We start from the raw sequence: 20,330 nt of genomic DNA, 5'->3' as shown, positions 1-20,330 counted from the left end.
TGATCCAGGTCATTTCATTCTCGGTGGCGATCGATTCAATGCCGTGAGAATTCCAAAGATTATTCATGATATGTTCCAAAACTGGGAGTGACTGGGGAGAGATCACAAAAATGTATGAGTATCTCCGATAGAAGGGGAGGAACTGATTATTGTGCCTCCAATGGAGAGTGATTCCGGTAGAATTTCAAAATAAAACAAAGAGTAAACGCACACAAATCCCAAATAAGTGAAGCATTGTTTTTCCACTACTGTATGACATTCCTGCATACTAGTAGAATGACTAGGGCGCACTAGTAGAACAACTACATGTTACTAGTGAGGAACTCTGCACTAGGTGACATCTGCACACTGCTCGTACCACGAGTGAAATACTTGATGTTAACTAGTAGATTGTATGATTTCACTTGTAGTACTAGTAGCACACATTTGTCAACTAGTGCACAGTTCTACCTTGCTAGTAACATGCAGTTGAGCATTTGTTTGAGATCCTTGATAAGGATTCCACTAGTGTGTGACACGTGCCTACTATTTGTGCCTCATCATGTTACTAGTGCAGCATGGTTGTTTACTACCAAGGTTTAATTGTGTACTAGTTGGCCAAAGTGGCACTAGTAGTAGAAAAACATTGCTAGTAAAGCTAGTCGTTCTACTAGCACGCTGAATTACTGGTGTACTGCTGTCTTACTGGTGAGGACAAAGAGTGTAGGCTACTAGTACATTGACCGTAAAATAGATGTCAAGGATAAGGAATAAATGTTTAAGCCGAGTAAGACATTTGTTCTACCCAAAAGGTAGGTTGTGTTCATGTCCATTATTTTGAAATGTCAGCCCTTCTATTTCCGGTGACTCCGTGCAGATTTGACGCCGATTAGCCGCTAGCGGAGAATCCCAACCGTGAAAGTGTCTTGTGGAGGCGGACATTGTTGTGCTCAATGTCCAGCCCAATAATGGCCACAAACCGTGGCGGTACGCTGAAGAAAACGGACCGTTTTGAAAGCCTTCTACTTTTTGGTGCATTCCACGCTTAAAAATGAGGCGTTTGTGAGAAGAAGCTGCTGCTTTCTCACCGAAGTGGAGAGCCCAGAGAGCGAGAGTCCATCAAGCCCGGAGTCCAATCTGGATAGCGAGTGGCGACCACCGCGATACAAACACAACATCGAACATCTGTGTTGTGCATCGTAGCCTGCTGGATTTTAAAAAACAAAAACAAAACAAAAAACACCCAAAAAAACGGCGGTGGATCTGGCGAAAGATTTTGCAGGCTGTTGCTACCTTAAAAACAAGCATCGTTCTCATCATCTGGTGAAGGTGAGATAAGCACAGTGGCCGTTCCCTTGCTCCTGGAGGCCTGTTTTGCAGCTGCTTTTTTTTTTTGTGAGGGGGGTGCTTTTTCCACAGATTTTTTTGAACGACAGGCACAAAATTGAGCACAAATGTCACATGAATCCGTGCTGGTGTGAAGTTTGCCCCCAGAAGACACACTGGATGAGGGCGGTCAGTTTATGAACCAATTGCATCCTCTCAGCACTTTCACATTTTCTCAGGTAAAGTGATTTTGTGGGGTTGTTGTGATCATTCGTTTTTTACTGAAAAAAAAAAAAAAAATCACCCTGTCACTATTTTGTTTTGTCCCCCCCCCCCCCCCCCCCCCCCACATTGGGTAAGGGAGAATAGGTTTGCCCCACAAAAGTCTGCTGAAAAAAACAACAACAAAAAAAGTGTCGTTTCTTGCCAAGCGCTATGTAAAGGTCGCCTCGCACTTTCAGCGCAGCTGTGACAGTGCGATACTCTTTTCTGAAATGTGATCGATAAGGTAATAAAATATCATTGGTGTATAAAAACTTCCTTAGCTGATTACTCATACGAGATTTAAGAATTTGATACAGGTCTATTGTTGTTCAAAATACTAGGGTCACCCACTTTCACTAATGGGAGGAGAAAGGCAGACTTCCAAATTCTTGGAATTTCCTTACTTAACACTTTAAGTTTAAAACCACATACACGTGAATGGCAAAAATGACGTCATTTGTCTGAGGCAAAATTACGTTGCACATATCTGATATCTTGAATGAAAATTCCATCTCTTCAAAATGTTATTACTACTAGTCAGAAAGACATTGGTCTGACTTTGGTACTGTAAATCCGCTTGCCACAGAATGCCGTCGTTTAAGTAACATGGGTTCATGATTGTGTGCATGCTAGAATGCATAACATTGATACTCAGTCAATAAATCAATCCTACCATAATACCTACAAATAAAATTGACTTGGCTTATTTTGTCTTGGTTATTAAAGGGTTGAATTTGAGGAGAAGATGAGCAACGAAGGGGAGATCCTGACGCGAGAGCTGTCGAAGATGTCGGACGAGGACCTGCTGGCGTGCTCCAAGGAAGAGCTGCTGAGTCGTCTGCGCAAGGAGGAGTCGGAGAAGATCTCTGCCCTCATCCAGCGGGGGCGTCTCATCAAGGAGGTGAACAAGCAGCTCCAGGGCCACCTGCTGGAGATCCGGGAGCTCAAAGTCATCAACCAGCGCCTGCAGGAGGAGAACGTTGAGCTGCGGGACCTGTGCTGCTTCCTGGATGACGACCGGCTAAAGGTGAAGAAGCTGGCACGTGAGTGGCAGCATTTTGGCCACCACGCTGCCAAAGTCATGCGGGAGGACCTGGGCGGCTACTTGAAGAAGCTGGCCGAGCTGGAGCGCACCCAGGACGGCCTGGTCAAGGAGAACCTGGACCTCAAGGAGCTGTGCCTGGTCTTGGAGGAGGAGTGCGTCAGCCGGAGCGACTCCAGCCCCGGGGGGTCCACCGAGCTGGCGCTGCCGTGCATGGTCGCCAGGGACCTGGGGGACGGGAGCTCGAGCACGGGAAGCGTGGGGAGTCCGGACCAGCTCCACTTGGTGTGCTCGCCGGATGACTGATGCGTCAACAAGGGCTTCGAATTTGGACACTGAGGGCTAGACACAAGGCCTGTGGTCGGAATCGTTCCCTAATCACAAAGATTTTTATGTAATGGACCTAGATAGATCTTTTAAAACTTCCACTTAAAAACCCCGTGTCGGGGAATTAGGCGGTTAGTAATGAGCGAATGTTTCCGAATCCAGCGACTACGTTCGGAATCATTCATCATTCCCGCTGAAAATACGTAATAGGGATTCTTATATAGTGAACTACATAGTTCACGAAAGAGTCAAAATCTTGAAATAGTAATTAGGGAGTCCGAAAAGAGTGATTAATTCGGAATCATTCACTAATTCCCTAATCAGTAAAATGGGATTTTTAGACCCAGAAAAAAAATGAAAAGAAGTGGGGGATCAGGTCAAAAGACATGAATAACTGAGAATGTAGAAAAAAAATACTAGGAATAAGCGGGGGGTTCTGCAAATAATGTGGGATAGCCCCCCCCCCAAAAAAATCTGAGAATAGGTGAATAGGGGTCCACTGTAATGACAAAAGTCTGCCAGCTTCGTGCTAACATAATGTGAAACGCCATAGACAGGCTAATGGGAATTAGCAAAATGATGAAAAACCCTCAAACAAATGGCACATCGGCAAAACACAAACGGCAACATGAATTACACTCCGTCTACGCCCAGGAGAGCTCAGTGCTGCCTGGCATGTTGTGGCACAACATGGTACTACACGATAACGTGGTACTACATGATCACGTGGTCTCGCGGTGGTTCACTGTATTGCTTTTCTAGTGACCAATAGGTCTTCGCTACTTTTCAAAATGCATTGTGGGCTACATTGAGGGCATTATGTAGGAGAACCTATATTCACTATACAATCGACCAGTACTACAAAATGGCGAAGTGACTCTATAGGGCGCTTTATAGTGGATAGGAAGTGATTCCGAACACAGCCAAGCTGTTCCATTCAACTACGTGAGCCTTTTGTATGCTGCAAGACTCGCTGTGTGCCACATCGCTGACATTTTCAGGACTTTTCACAGACGTTTCTAGATGTTTGCCACTTGATACTGTAGGTTTAGAGCAATTTTACAGTTTTTCTAATGACTCTTCTGCAAAATCCTTTTTCAGTGGTTTGTTGTTTAGGGGGGAAAAAAGTAATGGGACCAAAAAGTGGGTCGCATTAATCTATCTCATGCACTGGACTAGGCTTGCAAAAAGGGTGGAAATTTTCCAGTAAGTTTTTGTTTCTGGAAGTTAACGTGGAATTTTAGGAACATTCCAAATTGGAAACATTCCATGGGAATTTATGGGAATTGAGGGTAATTTACTTGCAAGGTATCTCATATAAATATTGTTTTATCGTGAGCAGACATCCATGCAAAATAGGTACAGTGGCTGTCTTTGTCCACATTCAAGGGCATTACAGTACCTTAATCACACCATTGATTATTTTTATTTTTTTTTTTATTTATTTTTTTTTTTTTACTTCACTCAACCGGCGGCATATTCTTCTTGCCATACTTACTTGCATGAAATCTAGTTTTTCTTTTTCTTTAGGGTTATGCTCAAATATAAACTACACCTATTTTTAAGTTACCTATTAAGCGCCAACTTTCAATTTAGTTAATTTTGTGGTTTATTCCCATAAATTTCCTGTTGAAAAGTTTCCACCCTTTCCTGGAGTTTTGCAACCCTACACTGGACTAGCCTACACTGGTAGAAAAAAAAAGAGCCTTTTTTTTTCTATTGCACTGGACAGCGTTACGGTTGGTCTAAAGATCAATTTCAATCCAGTTTTGAGCCATATTTAGTACATGGAATCCCAACAACACTGAAGTGGAGTTTGAGGGAGTGAAAATTCGCCATTTGCGACCAACAATGTGTCCTATTTTATGCGCTGTCCACCTCAGGACCAGGATGCGAGTGCCATACAATGAGCGTGGCCATCGTTTGTCAAGCAGTCTGAGGTGACGGCCCTTCAGGTTTTACAGGAGGCACGCAGAAAGACGAGCGAGCGATAGATGTCCTCGGACCTCACTCAGAACTCAAGTGAACACTTAAAAAAAATAAAAAAAATCCAACTGGAAAGTCTTTGTATCAAACTGGAAGAAGTTCGAATGCTTTGGCTTCATCTTTCTACTGTTTTTTGACTGAGTTGTTGTTGATGTTCACTTAACACACAGCACAGACTTTGAGTTGCATCTTTCTGTATGCTTTGTATTTACAGTACATTGTAACATTAAGGATAGTTTACACTACTCACAAAATGTTGGGGATTTTGGGGCGAAATTTCAGGATTAACGCCAAATACACTATGACCTATTGCCGTACTTTTGTTTTGAAAGGTTTATATGTTGCAATCAAACTGAATTTAAAAAACCGTTATCTAGCACTGATTTTTTTTTTCTGTCCATTTTTTTATCAATTTAAACAAATTCATATTATTTTTTGTCAATGTTAATATCAATTTATAGTTACAATTTTTTTTTGTCAAAGTAAAACTCAGTAGAAACAATGTCAGTGTTATAATCAAATTAAAGTCATGTTAAAATATATTCAAAATACATTTAGAGTAACAATTTAACCATGAATTTATGTAACATTTTAAAAATGATTTGTTTTTTCTTTTGTCATGTTAGAATTATTTCGTACTTTTAAAAAACTTTTGTCAATGTTAAAATAAATTCTGAGTGACAGAAGAAAACAAAAACATTTTAAAATTTTAAATAAATTCAGGTAAAAAATATTGTGTTCATGTTAAAATAAATTCAGAGTAAAGAAAAATAAGTTTTTATTTATTTAAATTTGTGTGACCTCTAAATTTTGCATGCCCAAGGTTATTTTTTTGTTAGTTTTGTTTTATTACTAAGGTTGTATGCAGTGTTGCCAATTTAGCAACTTTTGTTGCAAAATCTGGCAACTTTCCAACTCCTCTTAGTGACTTTTTCTCTCAAAAGCAAGTAGCGACTTTTTCGAATGTTTTGGAGACGTTAAAGCGTACGACTGTATATCACTCTGCAGTTGAGGTCCTACAACGAGCAGCAGATGCTGCCGTGAGCCCCTCCGCCACTGCAACGCACTCACGGGCGGTCAGGTTCACAGTAGCCTGGCGGAGCAGTCCCAGACAGTGGAGTAACAGGAGGAGGAGCTTGTGTTTGCATCTGTGTGAAACACACGGCCATTAAAAAAAAAAAAAAAGAATTAAAAGAAAATATGGCTCAGAACTGCAACTTGGTTCCAATCCCGTTATCGGTCATGTTATCGTTCATGTTAGTTCAGTCAATATATTCGGCTGGATGCGGAATGTCACAACCCTCCAGTCTTTTCATCAAATTTGATCATCTAACATTTACCAATACAGAACAACATTTGAATGGAAAGGAAACTAAGAACCAAGTTCATTTGCAGATCTAATCCTACTTAGCATTTTTTAAACTCACTTTATCTCTCCAACGTTTTTCCTCTTTGCTACGGCGTCCATTGCAATCAATTGTGCAAATGAGGCTATGACATAATCTAGCGACTTTTAGGACAGCCAACAGCTACTTTCCTCACTGAGGAGTTAGCAACACTGGTTGTAGGCCTTTCTGTGATTCTTCCAGTCACTCTGTTGAGACCTGCTGATGACACTTTGTGACATTCTCATAGCTTCTTAAAATGTATAGTGCAACAGAGAGACGGCAACGGTTACAGAAAGGCATAGGAACTTTCACCCGAATGCCGAATATCCCTAGCTTTTTGTGAGTACACACTGTATATCTTTGAACCCTACTTTTCTCTTGATTTCTATGTATTACCCGGCATTGCCGACCATTTTAGTTGAAAGATCCCACGGGCGATGCACAGGATTTAGCTGTTTTATTGGTGGGCTGTGTGCTCATTGTGCATTGAAGAGCTTTCAATACAGTGCTATGACACTCGCCACTGCGCTGTCCTTTCTTTGTGCGATACACCCAAGTACACGAAGCGCAGTGGCGCACTGACTGACTGACACGATTGATTTGTGCACGTGTGCTGTGTTGACCTTTTCCCCCCGGCAAGAAAGACCATAGATCACAAATAACTTAATTACAATCACAGAAGGCAAACTTACAATAGTATAGTATAAGTAACTAGAAATAAACCAATAGATACACATTCCCAATTACCATAAGTCTTGGGTAAAAGTGCAGTACCTTGACAGAAAATAACTTTGGTAGAAGTCACCTTGTTGTAAGTCCAAACATACCTGACATTTGTTGTACTTAAAATAGTAATTACCTGATATTAAATGATTGGAAGTAAAATAAAAAGAAGTATTGAAAAGACAGTGAGCAGTTATAGTTTTGAATATGTCGGCAGTGTTTCTTAAACTTATTACACCAAGTACCCCCTAAAAAAATATTTGGTTCTCCAAATACCATCATAATGACCAACATTAAACTACAGTAGGTAGTAGGCCTACGTGTTCAACAAAAATTAGGTTTTATTCCTAAAAAGTGTATTATTGTAAGCTACTGTAACTCTGCGCTTAGATATAGGAAAATAAACTACTTAAATAATGATTCAATTAAAATGTATTGCACAGTTTTGAAAAAAATATACCAAAACAAACAGCTCTAAAAGATTGAATGCAAATGCATTATATTTCAAAGTTAAATACAACAGAACTATAATTAACAATTGTACTGTACTGGATTAAAACAAAAATGTCAGCCTCTGTAACATTAAGCACAGTTTGACGATTTAATTTAGTGATTCTTTTGCATAGCACGAGAGGGAGCCCACGTGTCACCATTTGAGAATCATTGCAATAAAGCGTATCACCCAGAAGCAATGGAAAGACGCTTGACCTTGCCGGTTGGAAAATTGTGTGCCAGACAATTCTTCTGTTTTTGTGCTCCATGGTTCAGGCATCTCGTCAATCAACAATTTCTTCCGATTTTATTTTGTAGTAACAAAGATAGTTTCAGGGAAATGTATTGGAATAAAAGTATACCTTTTAAATGGGAAAATGTGGTAGAGAAAGAGGTTAAGTTGCCAGAAATAGACATAACGAAAAAGTACAAATAGGTGAAAAGTATTTGTATTTTGTAACATTAGAAGACGACAGTGCTTGTAAGGGGGTCCTTTTCGGGAGCTCCCCGAATCCCGGCGTGTCATTGCAGTGTCTATGAGGCTTTCCAGTTATGTTGTTGATATGGACCAATATCAGCCATCTTTCGGAACCCCTTACTAGCCAGCCAGCTGCCAACAGTGCCTAGTAGGGCCCCTATGAGGGGAATTCCAGACACGTTTTTCTACGCGGGTTCCATTTCGTGTCGTTGATTTGGACCAATATCAGCCACCTATTGGGGCCCCATACTAGCCAGCAAGTAGCTAGTAAGGGGGGATTCCTGACACGTTGCAGTGTCTAACGCAGTCCCGTTGTTTAGTCATTGGTATGGGCCGCACAGGCTTCATTTGACAGCACGGTGCAGACACACACTGAATTCTCCCCTCCAGCTCGCCATCTGTCCCTTATCTGTGTCGCTAACCCACTTTGAGCATAGCAAGCCGTTGCCCTCAGAGACAAGCATGTACAGCAAGTGAGTCACTTCCATTTCCGGAAGCAGAGGACGAGCCGTACGAGAGTGGACGTTAACATTTATCCAAAATCATAACGTATATTATTATAAAGCAGTATTTCCTGTAACATTTATTCAGTAATTGACATGAGAAGGCTCTCCGGGCACACCATGAGACCTGCCCCCCGACTTGTTTTGCCAGTTGAAGTTGGCGGCAACAAGTTTTTCTCTGGCCAACCAATCAGATGACCGAAAACACGTTGATGTCATTGAGTGAGGACGAATTTGAAATTTGATTGGTTAAAGAAGCAGGCCCCGTTGTAAAATGACATAGTTTAAATTCCGTTGTGACACACACATGAGGAAGCAGTGAAGCCCAGAGAAACGCTAATAATGAAAAGAATGGACTGTTGTGAATGAATGAATGAATACAATGTCAGGCAAAAAATATTAGAATTGATGTTGTAAATGTAGGTCAGTGCTTCTGATGATTTAGGCCAGCAGAGAAGGCCTTGCATGATCTTCATCTCACTTTACTCACAAGTGAGCGTGAAAAGTGATCCCGTTATATTGAACAAAGGTTGTATGATACACAGGTTCATTGGACCTTCTGCTCTCTGGTGGAAGGACATTTCACTGCGCCGGTCACTATATGGCGCTGGCATAGACACCGGTGGTTGAACAAAGATACATTGTTTGTACTAAATAAATCATAAACCAAGGATCCCTCTACTATATTATTGTGAGTCTGTCGATTTTTGCAGTTGAATTAGAGATTGGCATTTAAAACAAAATTCCTTGATAGATATTTTATGTTATTTGTTTTTTTTTTTATATCTGTAATGTGATCAAAATAAACTGTCTCACAGTGTTAGTGAAGTGCGAGACGCTAACTAGAGTAGTAGAATTTTATAATGTCATAGTAATACTAGTTATTAATTGTCATTTTTTTTGCCTCACTAGTAACATGTCGTTCTACTAATATGCCAAAGTTATCCTACTAGTGAGGACAAATAGTGTACATGGACCTTGAGCTTTATCAAAGCCCTTCGAGCACTTATTCCATATCCTTGCTCGTGTCCTACGACACTCGTTTTTCCACACTAGTAAGGCAATTCAGTGCACTAGTACAATTATTTTTTAATCTGTTTTTTTTCTACTATGGTATGACATTACTGTGCACTAGTCAAATGACTAGGGAGCACCAGTATTTTTGAAGAACTGCACTGAATCCTTCCGAACGCTGTTGCTAAAATCCAAACTCTTTCAAATGAGGAAAGCAACATACTGTATTAGAAATGCAAAAGTACGACACCAGAAGCCTTTGAACAGTTGTGAAAGTTGTCTTTCTTTATTGTCTCTGAAACACTGCTGTGCTAAAAGCTGAAAAGTAAGGCACTGCCCACCCATTATCAAAAATATATTACCCTCTCACAAATAAATATGCTCGCTATCAACTCCTACGGCCCAGCCTTAGTGGTCAATAAATTGTCAAATATTTTTTTTAAAATATAGCTAAGGACAACTTTCCCATCCATAAAAATGTTACATGCCGTGATGCAACATTGTCATTAAATGCAATCTTACATTCAATTACCAAAATATACGTAGATAAAATACTCTCCATGCATTGTTCATCTTCAACACAATTGTGCCACTTAAAAAAGGAGAGGTATAAAGTATGTAGGTAAGAAAACCTCCATAAAGTAAAAGCGTAATAAGTGGATTGTGACAATGCCAACCGAGTAGAGCAGCGGTTCTCAAACTGGCATCGAAGGGACCCTGGTGGTCTGCGAGCCGTGGTTTGGGGGTCAGCGAAATAATTTGACAGAAATTATGTTGTAAGTCACTGATGGTGTAGTACTACATTTGACCTATTTGGGTACAGGCAGTGTGGGTTCCATCCATTTTCTGAGCCGCTTACCCTCACAAGGGTCGGGGAGTGCTGGAGCCTATCCCAGCTATCTTCAGGCAGGAGGCGGGGTACACCCTGAACTGGTCGCTAGCCAATCGCAGGGCACATAAAAACAAACAACCATGCGCACTCACATTCACACCTACGGGCAATTTAGAGTCTTCATTTAACCTACCCTGCATGTTTTGGGAATATGGGAGGAAACCGGAGTACCCGGAGAAAACCCACGCAGGCACGGGGACAACATGCAAACTCCACACAGGCGGGGCCGGGATTTGAACCCCGGTCATCAGAACTGTGAGGCGGATGTGCTAACCATTCGTCCGCCGTGCCGCCCATCACTTAAATATGGCATCCCAAAATGAATAAAGTCGTTCTTTGTTAGTTTTTTGGGGGGGGGGGAAACAAACCTTGTCCAAAATAAAAGACATATTTTGATTATAGAAAAGTTGTATTTTTTTTAAATTCACTTGTTAAAATATGGCTCTCTTTGGTTGTTAAACTTTGATTCTAATATCATAATACGGCAAGTTTATATTCGAAAAATACTTTATCCCCGTAGGGTTACGACTTCTTAGCCAGACAAAATCCGTCTTTGTTTTTTGCAAAGAGTACTACTTTATCTTGAAAAAAATACAACTTTATTTCCGTAACATTACAACTTTTTGTTCTTTTATCCTACTTTTTTTTTTTTTTAAACTAAAGGCATATTTTGGCGGAATATAGTCCTATTTTTTAGAGAATAAAGGCATCTTTCCTAGAATAAAAGTTGTTATGTTACGGTTCAAATGAAGTTGTATTTTTTTTAAACACACGTTAAAATATGATTTTATTCCCTGTTAAACTTTGATTTAAATTTCATTATATTGCAGCTTTTTCTTGGAAAAATATGACTTTATTCACGTAAGATTACAACTTTGTATCCTGAGATAATAGGTCTTTGTTCTTGTAAAGATTAAGACTTTTTTCTTTTACAAAAGGAAATTTCATTTTCATAACAATCCAGCTTTTATTCTTAAAAAGGTACAATAGTGGGAATATAGTCCTTTTTTAATAATAAAGAAAAAAATTTTTAGAATACAGTCCTATTTTTAGACAATAAGGCATCTTTTCAGAAATAAAACGGTGTCGTATTTTGATATGAGAAAAGTAGTTTTTCAAACTCACTTGTTAAAATATGACTCTCTTTCCCCACGAAAACTCCGACTTTATTCTCATAAGAATAGAATTTTGTTTTTCTCTTTAAAAATATGTTATTGTTATCGTCATTGATGACTTCTCAAAAACGGGCAAATTTTTAATTCCTATGGCATTGGTAGTTATGTTAAATTGAGGTTAGGATTATGCGGTGGTCCTTGAAAAAAAAAATTAAAAATTCCTCATTGGGCCTTTTCCACCCCCCCCCCCCCCCCCAAAAAAAATAAACCTGACAAAAACAATTAATTGAAACTCATTTTGAAATGGTCAGTTCCAATCACGTCGCCAGTCACAGTGTGAGGATGGTGGGAGAGTGCAAGGAGTGATCCGATTGGTCGCCGCTGCTGCTACTGCGCCGGTGCGCCACACCGCAAGGCTGCGGGGCCTGGTGGGAGGCGTCCACGGGGGCCGAGGGGTACGTGAAAATCATGCTGGCCGTGAAGGGGGTGAAGGAGGGAGTGGACGTCAGGATGGGTGTGTGCAGGGACTCGGACTCTTGACTGACTGCGAGGGTTAACGAGGAGGATGACGGTGATGTCTTGGTGGGGATGGTGATCTTGGGTTTGGCCTTTTCCACCTTTGCTGGCTGCTTCGCACGCGAGGGTCCGGGCGCACTGTAGTCCTTGGGCTCCATCTTGATGCCCGCCAAGGACGAGAGCGTGGCGTTGGCCTCGGAATCCGAGTCGGAGTCTTGGATTTTACAGATTGGACGGTGAGCCTCGAAGACCAGCTCCAGCTTCTCTTTCTGCTTTTGCAACTCTGCTATCTCCTTTTGTAAACGGGACTTTTCATCCTCGAGCTGCTCTGTCTCCTAAAGCACACGAAACAACAACCGTGGACTTCGATTAGGATTTAAGGCCTGATTGAGCCCAATATACATTCGAATGCTCTTGAAATCATACAATTCCGATTACAGTGTTGTGTTTTGGAATATAGAAAAATGGCGCTCTGTAATATTTTACTTTGTAATCCCATATAGTAATGACATAACAGTTTGATTCATTTATTGCAGGTCCTTCTTGTGTGCGTGACTTGGCCACCAGGCGGCAGTATAAAACAGTTATGCAAACAAAGAAGAGTTTCACTCAACTACTTGAAGTGACTCAGTGAATTGCAGTAATAGGAGTAATTTTTTGCGGAGGGTAAAGAAAATATGTCTGTCACTATTGTTATAAGGTCTGTCTACAAACATGTTTTGTTTTACTGTTTATGTTCAAATATCACAAATGTCACTCATATCGTAAGGCACACTGTAATGGCCAAATGACGCCACAAGATGGTGGCAAAGTGCTACTTTCCTATTAGATAGGGCTGGTGCCTGTCCATATGAAACTCCTCATCTCACTGCAACATAGTTTCTTAACAGGAAGATGGTGCCATAGCAATACTTATTCTTATATTAGACAGGGCTTTGGCCTGAGCACAAAAACAGAGAGTACAGTGCACCCCTGCAGATTCGCGGTTTGGCATTCTCAAATTCACCTATTAGGGAGGAGAGGATTTTCATTTAGTCAGGCCATAGATGGATAACAGCTAAGAATGTTCAAATGTTATTATTTGATTCTGATTTTATTTTCTATGGACGTTATGGTTTTAAATCAAGGTCAACTGGCATCCACAAAAGGACTGTGTTGGAAATAAGCACTTTTACCTTTCTTTCAGAAAATGGATACTCACGTTTTGCAGCGTATCCGTCAGTTCCCGACGGCGATTGCGACATTTGGCCGCTGCCAGTTTGTTGCGCTCTCTCCTTATTCTCCGTCTGTCCAGCTCCTCATGAGACAACTGTAAACAAGAGCAAGTATAAATTAGTAGTACAAAATTAGTACACTTACCTGCATTAATAATTCCATCAAAAGTTAAAACCAAATTTGCTAACTTCAACTCAATGGATGCCCTGAAATGGATGATGCTCACTAGTTCAACACTTGAACTTGTTATTCGCTGTTTTGGTGCTCAGGCCAAAGCCCTGTCTGATACAAAATAATTACTTTGGCGCCATTTTGTAGCCTAGTAATGGAGTGCACTTGTATAGACACTTTATCCACACCATCACAGTGCTCAAAGTGCTTTACTGAGGCTCATATTCACCCATTTACACACACATTCATACACCAAAGAGCAGCTGCTGCCATGCAGGGTGTTGCCAGGCCCACTGAATCCCTGGATGACCCGCTCTACCAACTGAGCCACAGCCGCCACGTGAGGGAAGACCTTCATTTAGTCAAGACCATAGTCCTGTACAATAGCTGCCACCTTGTGGCATCTTCAGGCAAAGACAAACCTTTTTAGTTGGGCATTCATGGATTCCAAGTCTGTCAATGAATGAGTTAATGGATTTTTGCTTTTTGCGGCAGGGTTCGGTATCTACATAGTATTTAAAAATGTAATGATATTTGCAGCTTAAGCAAACTTTGCCGCCGTTCTACACCCAAATGAGATGGCCTAGACAAACATGTTTCTCATTTTAGCATCACCCATCTGTCTATCTAGTAAAGTGTTTTCCAGCCACTGTGCCGTGGTAAATTATGCAATTTCAATGAATTGGTCCAAAAAATATGATCCATTTATTAAAAATAATCTCTTTGTTTAACTATATATACCAGTAACATACAGTGACCGGCCGAGCAATTAAATGCTCCTCCCCGAGATGGCACAAGGTACATAATTAACCTGTGTATCCACTTTAAGCGACATTTTGGTTTGCCGGTGTGCCTGAGATTGTTTTTAATGTAAACTATGTGCCTTGGTTCAAAAAAAGGTGGAGAAACACTGCCCCTAAAAAGACAATTCATTCATGTGAAGTATCACAATAAACTTAAATATGCCCAAATGATAGGCAAATAACTAACCTGTCTGTCTGTCTATCTATCTATCTTGTGTACTACTAGTTTTCTGGGGTTAGAGTGAGTCATGTCTCATTGTGACGAAAAATGATTTAAAATGTGAAAGTTACAAGCAGGCAGTAGTACAAATAAAATTCATCATGTCATCAGGTCATCATGACCCAGGAGAAAAACAAAAACTGACAACCTAATTTATGAGTCATGGCAGAAAAAGGTTTCAAATGAGCGTGCTTTTGTGTCTGCGCTGCACCCAAACTAGGACCATCCAGCACTCGCAGCATATTGAAGAACTTTCTGCTTCGTCGTTCTTCTATTTCCCGCCCTTTTAAATGACTGATGAGTCATCCTCAGACCTGAACGGTGACTCAGGTGTGAGTCACGCTACGTGACTTGCGAGCCCAGCGGTGAGTCACCTACGAGTCCACTTCCTGTGCAATTTACACTACTAGAAAATAAATGTGGCAGTCGGGGGGGCAAAGGTACGCACACTCTATACTTATAGAAGTACAAATGATTTTGTAATAAAAGTAGAAGTACAGAATTCAACTCTTGGGGGAGTGGTACACATAAAACAGTGCAGCCACTGAAATAGTAAAAATGTATTGTTACTGTAAAGTGAACAACTGAGAACTAGACTGGGCTAGCTCCATTTTTGTCATTTTATAGGGGATTGCTTTAAAATGTAATGGCTACAATGAAAAGAGTTGAGTGCAATAAAGTACTGCCCCCTATAAGTCAAAAATGGAACTAAACCTTGATTCAGACTGGTATTCCTCAGAAAACTGTCTTTTCTAGACTCATTTCTGCACTTGATTTTTAAATCATATTATAAATTATAAATTCGTTCTCAGTGGCTCACTTTACAGTCAAATCTTTACTTTCATACTGAAGTATATTTAAGAGTCTGTACTTTTTTAGTTTTACTTAAAAACGAGTTGAATCAGTACCGGAATGACAACTGAAAGTATTTTTACCTGCACGCCCCCCCCTTTTAATTGAATTAATTTATGATTATTTTAATGTTTTATGGGGCGGCACGGTGAGGACTGGTTAGAGCGTCGGCCTCACAGTTCTGAGGACCCGGGTTCAATCCCCGGCCCCGCCTGTGTGGAGTTTGCATGTTCTCCCCGTGCCTGCGTGGGTTTTCTCCGGGCACTCCGGTTTCCTCCCACATCCCAAAAACACGCATAAATTGGAGACTCTAAAAAAATTGCCCGTAGGTGTGACTGTGAGTGCAAATGGTTGTTTGTTTGTATGTGCCCTGCGATTGGCTGGCAACCAGTTCAGGGTGTACCCCGCCTCCTGCCCGATGACAGCTGGGGTAGGCTCCAGCACGCCCGCGACCCTAGTGAGGAGAAGCGGCTCAGAAAATGGATGGATGGATAATGTTTTATGGTATGATTCTATTTTCTTTCTTGTCATTTTGTGTAACTGTAAAGTACTTTCAACTGCCTTGTGCTCTACAAATAAACTTGCTTTGACGCGCCTCTATACAATACTCATTTTGATAACTTGGCACAATGAAAAAAAAACTTCTCTCTGGATAATTTCATGCAACAGATATTTGAGTTTTGTCAATAACTCGTGTCAAATTCTTTAATGCTCCCTGTTCCTCCTTGTCGCTCCTATGGCTATTTTTTATCCCCTTATAATAACATTTGTAACATTTTATTCATATAGCGCTTTTTAAAATACACAAAAATGCTTGATCTCGATCAGCCAACCGAGTTCCCTACCAGGGTTGACGTTTCATCTCTCTATTTATCCGCAAATGTTGAATAAAGGCAACTCTTGTTTGTTTCCGTGCAATTGCCTCGATTTAACATTTGCTGGATTACCAGATGACTGACAAGGCTACACAGACATACTCACTCTAGTTCTCTAGTTGTTGTTGTCTTTTTATTAACGTTGTGTCATCATCCGCGGAGGTTGAAAAAAAAGTAACAAGCTTATTTGGGCAACGTAAGCAGTTGAAAGTATCTGTCTTCAAACTAAAAAGTCATAAGAAATATAAATACTCAAGTAAAGTACAGATGACGTCAAAATCTACTACAGTACGGTGACAAAGTATTTGTACTTTGTTACTTCCCATTGCAGAGGGGGTTCAACTGCTCAATCAGGTCATTATGATGGTGCGTTTAAATTTTTTTATGTGCAACTCTGCTATCAATGTTTGTTTATCACAAGGGATCGTCTGAATCGGTCAATATTGTCTCAAAGTAAACTAGGGAGGAAATAAATAAACGGTGTGCGCTTGCCCATCAAAAAAATAAATAAATAAAAATCTAAATTCATCAGGTTCTGTCTGCACATATCTGTTGTGCAAGTCCAATTGGGACAGCGCAGATGTGTAAGTGTGAGTGTCACAGGATATTACACACTACTTTTGACACAGACTGATCCACAGTTGACTAATTTTCTGCAAAATTGACGCACATTTCATCATAAATATTTTCGCCTTACGTGTTCGTCGTTCCTCCGCCGCGTCGACCCCGTGACCGAGTTTGCGCCCGCTCTGATGACGCCCGGCCTGATGAAGTAGGAATGGGATGACGGCGGAGGAGGTGGCGGCGGACCCTGCGGGCGAGTCCTCGAGAGGGACGGGTAAGGAGGCACCGGGGATCGAGAAGGACCCGGCGGATGCACGAGGGAGGGCTGGACCAGCCACTGGAGGTCCTGGTTGGTCGTGATGGCGTTGAGGCTGGGCACGAACTGGCTGGAGCCGGCCATAGTGAATTTCTGTCAAAACGGGATGGAGTTAGTGGACCTGAATCAGGGATCCTTCTTCATATCAGTAAGAAATTAATGAAAATTATAAGTACAGTACAGTAAAGCCCCACATATTTGCGTTTTGGCATTTGTGAATTTGCCAATTTGCAGAGTTTTGGGGCAAACCTATCTGATATTTGCTGGAAAACTCATCGATTCCCTGCATTTGTGCTCAGGCCAAACCCATGTCTAATATAAAAGTATTGCTTTGGTGCCATCTGGTGGCATCTTGATGCCTAGGAGCTATGTTGAAGTGAGGTGAGGAGCTTCATTTAGTCAGGCCATAGTCTTGTCTCGTAGCAAGCCAATATATGAGGTCTGAGTAAGCTTCAGATTTGCGTGAATAAATTGAAGGAAAAAAAATAGAATTTGACATACCGTAATACCCTCGCATGTGGGCAACGAGAGCTATTTATTTTGAATGCATGTCTGCTTATGACAAAACAAAATGTTTATATGTATGCGTGAATATAATACCTTTCCATTAAATGACCCTCCATTCCCAGTTAATTCCCATAAATTCATAAATTGGAGAGTTTCCAATTGGTTATACCACCAAAATTCCCCATCTTAAATTCCCATGGAAACTTAGTCGTAACTTTCGAGAAATTTAACAAAACATTTCCACCACTTTTCAACCCTATTATGAGCATTTGTTCGTAAAACTGCATGGAAGACTGTATTTGGCCCCACCACTGCCAAACAAAAATGTCACAAAAAGTGGATACAGTGTACCGGCCTACTAGCGGAAATACTGACCTTGTCGTGTCACAAATAGCGAAAATCTGCTAGTATTTGATTCCCCCACCCAAAAAGAAAAGGTTGATGATTGCCTACCACAAGGAGGCAGTTAAGCACTACTTTTGTCTCGATGAAGCTCCTCAACTCTCTTCAACTTAGTTAAACGGGTTAATTATGTACCTTTTGCAATCTAGTGAAGGAGCATTGTGTTGCCTGTCATTAACGGTGTTGGCATAGATGAACAAAGATACCATATAGGCATAAGCCTACCTGCTCTTGTGTAGCGGAAGTAGTGGTGCTTTCCAGGGAAGCAGCATTTGACCCAGAAGCGCCTCCCGCGTACGCCGGGTTGCCTCTGCCGTGACCTCGGTACATCCTTTCTGTTGATATATATATATATATATATATATATATATATTTTTTTTTTTTTTACAAATCAAATTGTTCCCAGGCTAGCTGGAGATGATAGTGTCCGCGCGAGGTTTCAAAAAAGCAACTTTCAGATTCAAAGTGACAGCGAAGCCACTCTATGGAGGGGAGGCAAGTCGGTCGAGTCCAAGCAGCGACGAATCCGAGGGGTGGAGAAGAAGCAATAAACGTCTTATTTTTTTCTCCTGTGGTCTTTAAACGTCTAGAAACTATTGTCTGTGTGTCATATGCTGCTTAGTCACTCACCTAGAAATCATAGTCTGCAGATGATTGAGTCGTTGTAAACTCTTAAAGCGGCACTTTAGTTTCGCCACGCCCCTCCCCGTTTACGGGAAAACGTGCGGTCTGGAATCTCTCGCGGAACTCACACGTGACGTGACGTCATTTGCCTAATATGGTGAGAATTTCCTACAGCCGCGATACTTGAAGGCGCCTTCGTTAATTTCCCTCACGGCCACAGAGACCGCCATTAATGCATTTTCGTGTCTAGTTATGCATAGTTCTGTCTGAAATTAGTATATTAACAGTGTGGGAAAAAAAACTTACTCTGTCAGTGAGTAAGTTTTAGTTTTGGGTGAGTAACTGAAACAGTTCATGTACAATATACCATATTTCTAGTGTTTATGTATATGTATAGTCATACATTTACCGAAAAAGCCCTCCAATAACCTGGCTCTGTCCTACCTCAAAGACTTCCTCCACCACCACTCTCCTTCTCGTGCCGAATCGGAATGGAAGAAACCACCGAATATTGATTTATTTATGTATTTATTTTTCGGCTTTCTAAAAAAAAGTGGTTCATAAACATTTTTTATTATTATTATTACATAAAATATGACATATTAAACAGTTCAACAAAAAGTTCAGTTGTGTAATTCTACAATTGTATTTATTTATTTATTTTTTTACAATTTTGACACTTGCAGGTCGTGGGTCTTTTCAACTTTGCCATTTATCGCTATTGTATGAATGTGTTATCTGCTTTGTTTTGTTGTATTCTATTCGACTCAGCTCAACTCAATTTTACTTATACGGCCCCTTTATCTCTAACCCCCTTTCAGTACAACCACAGCTGAAACAAAGTGCTTTACATACAAATCGAACATAAGACATTTGAACAGAGCATAATTTCAAAACAATAAAACAATAAAGCTAAACCATTAAAAAATATAGTAATGGGCTTATTCCAATGTGCTAAAACTACACTAGCAAAGACATGTTTCATAAGGTAAACTGTTGCAACACTGATGCCCTAAAGACATAATTAAATATTTAACACAGCACAATAGAGGGGTGGAATTGTGTGGTTATAATGCAGAGATGCATCATTTATTAAGTATCATTTTTTATCACGCTGTGATAATGTGGAGGTTGCATACCGGGACAATTATGAAACTCAGGATAGAGGGTGTGGAGGCTTTTTTTTTTTTTAGAGAGTCACTCTCTCTTGACAAACCATATAAATGCGCACACACACCTGTAGAGATGAGTCATCCTGTTGCCACAAAAGCTGCCGTATTACATCGCTATCCTTATTCAGTGATTTTTTTTTTTTCGTACTAATGAATACTACTGTTAAATCCTATGGCAAAAAAAAAAAAAAAAAAAAAAAAAAAAAAGGAAAAGCTATACGCTGTGAATTCAATAAGCTTACTGTACTTACTGTCACAGCAGCTGCTGAGTTTGCGGTTCCCCTGAGGACACGCAGAGTTCCCGGCACGGGGCTGAGTTGTCCTGGCTGTTGACTGCTGCACCAGCGTCTTATGTTACTGCTGATCACTGGTGGCCGGTTATAACCTCCATTCCTATATTAAATTCATGAAATTTAACTTATTCCCAACAGTAGTAGCATTTCTCTTGGCTCTTTTGCTTCCAGTACAAGCATGTGGATGTTGTTGTCGTTGTTTTTGTCCAATCAGATTTCAGTCTCAATCTGTTGCCATGTTTATCTAATCCGCCCAGGGCCTTCACAATCA

The 20,330-nt window shown here is 40.7% G+C and overlaps 2 protein-coding genes across 2 annotated transcripts; one reads left to right on the top strand and one right to left on the bottom strand.

Annotated features, from left to right (window-relative positions):
- The first annotated feature begins 884 nt into the window (after positions 1-884).
- ccdc85b (coiled-coil domain containing 85B) lies at positions 885-9,025 on the top strand. Its single transcript, XM_061686530.1, has 2 exons — positions 885-1,544; positions 2,296-9,025. The coding sequence occupies exon 2, from the start codon at positions 2,315-2,317 to the stop codon at positions 2,915-2,917; it is 603 nt and encodes a 200-aa protein (XP_061542514.1). The 5' UTR covers positions 885-1,544; positions 2,296-2,314; the 3' UTR covers positions 2,918-9,025.
- Positions 9,026-9,796: 771 nt separating this feature from the next.
- fosl1a (FOS like 1, AP-1 transcription factor subunit a) lies at positions 9,797-18,647 on the bottom strand. Its single transcript, XM_061686372.1, has 4 exons — positions 18,196-18,647; positions 16,879-17,154; positions 13,247-13,354; positions 9,797-12,380 (listed from the first exon to the last, which is right to left on the bottom strand). The coding sequence occupies exons 1-4, from the start codon at positions 18,298-18,300 to the stop codon at positions 11,859-11,861; spliced, it is 1,011 nt and encodes a 336-aa protein (XP_061542356.1). The 5' UTR covers positions 18,301-18,647; the 3' UTR covers positions 9,797-11,858.
- Between the last annotated feature and the right edge of the window lie 1,683 nt (positions 18,648-20,330).

The sequence above is a fragment of the Phycodurus eques genome, chromosome 9 (assembly GCF_024500275.1).
Source record: "Phycodurus eques isolate BA_2022a chromosome 9, UOR_Pequ_1.1, whole genome shotgun sequence".
Taxonomy (NCBI): Eukaryota; Metazoa; Chordata; class Actinopteri; order Syngnathiformes; family Syngnathidae; genus Phycodurus; species Phycodurus eques.
This window is presented reverse-complemented; position numbering and strand designations above follow the sequence as displayed.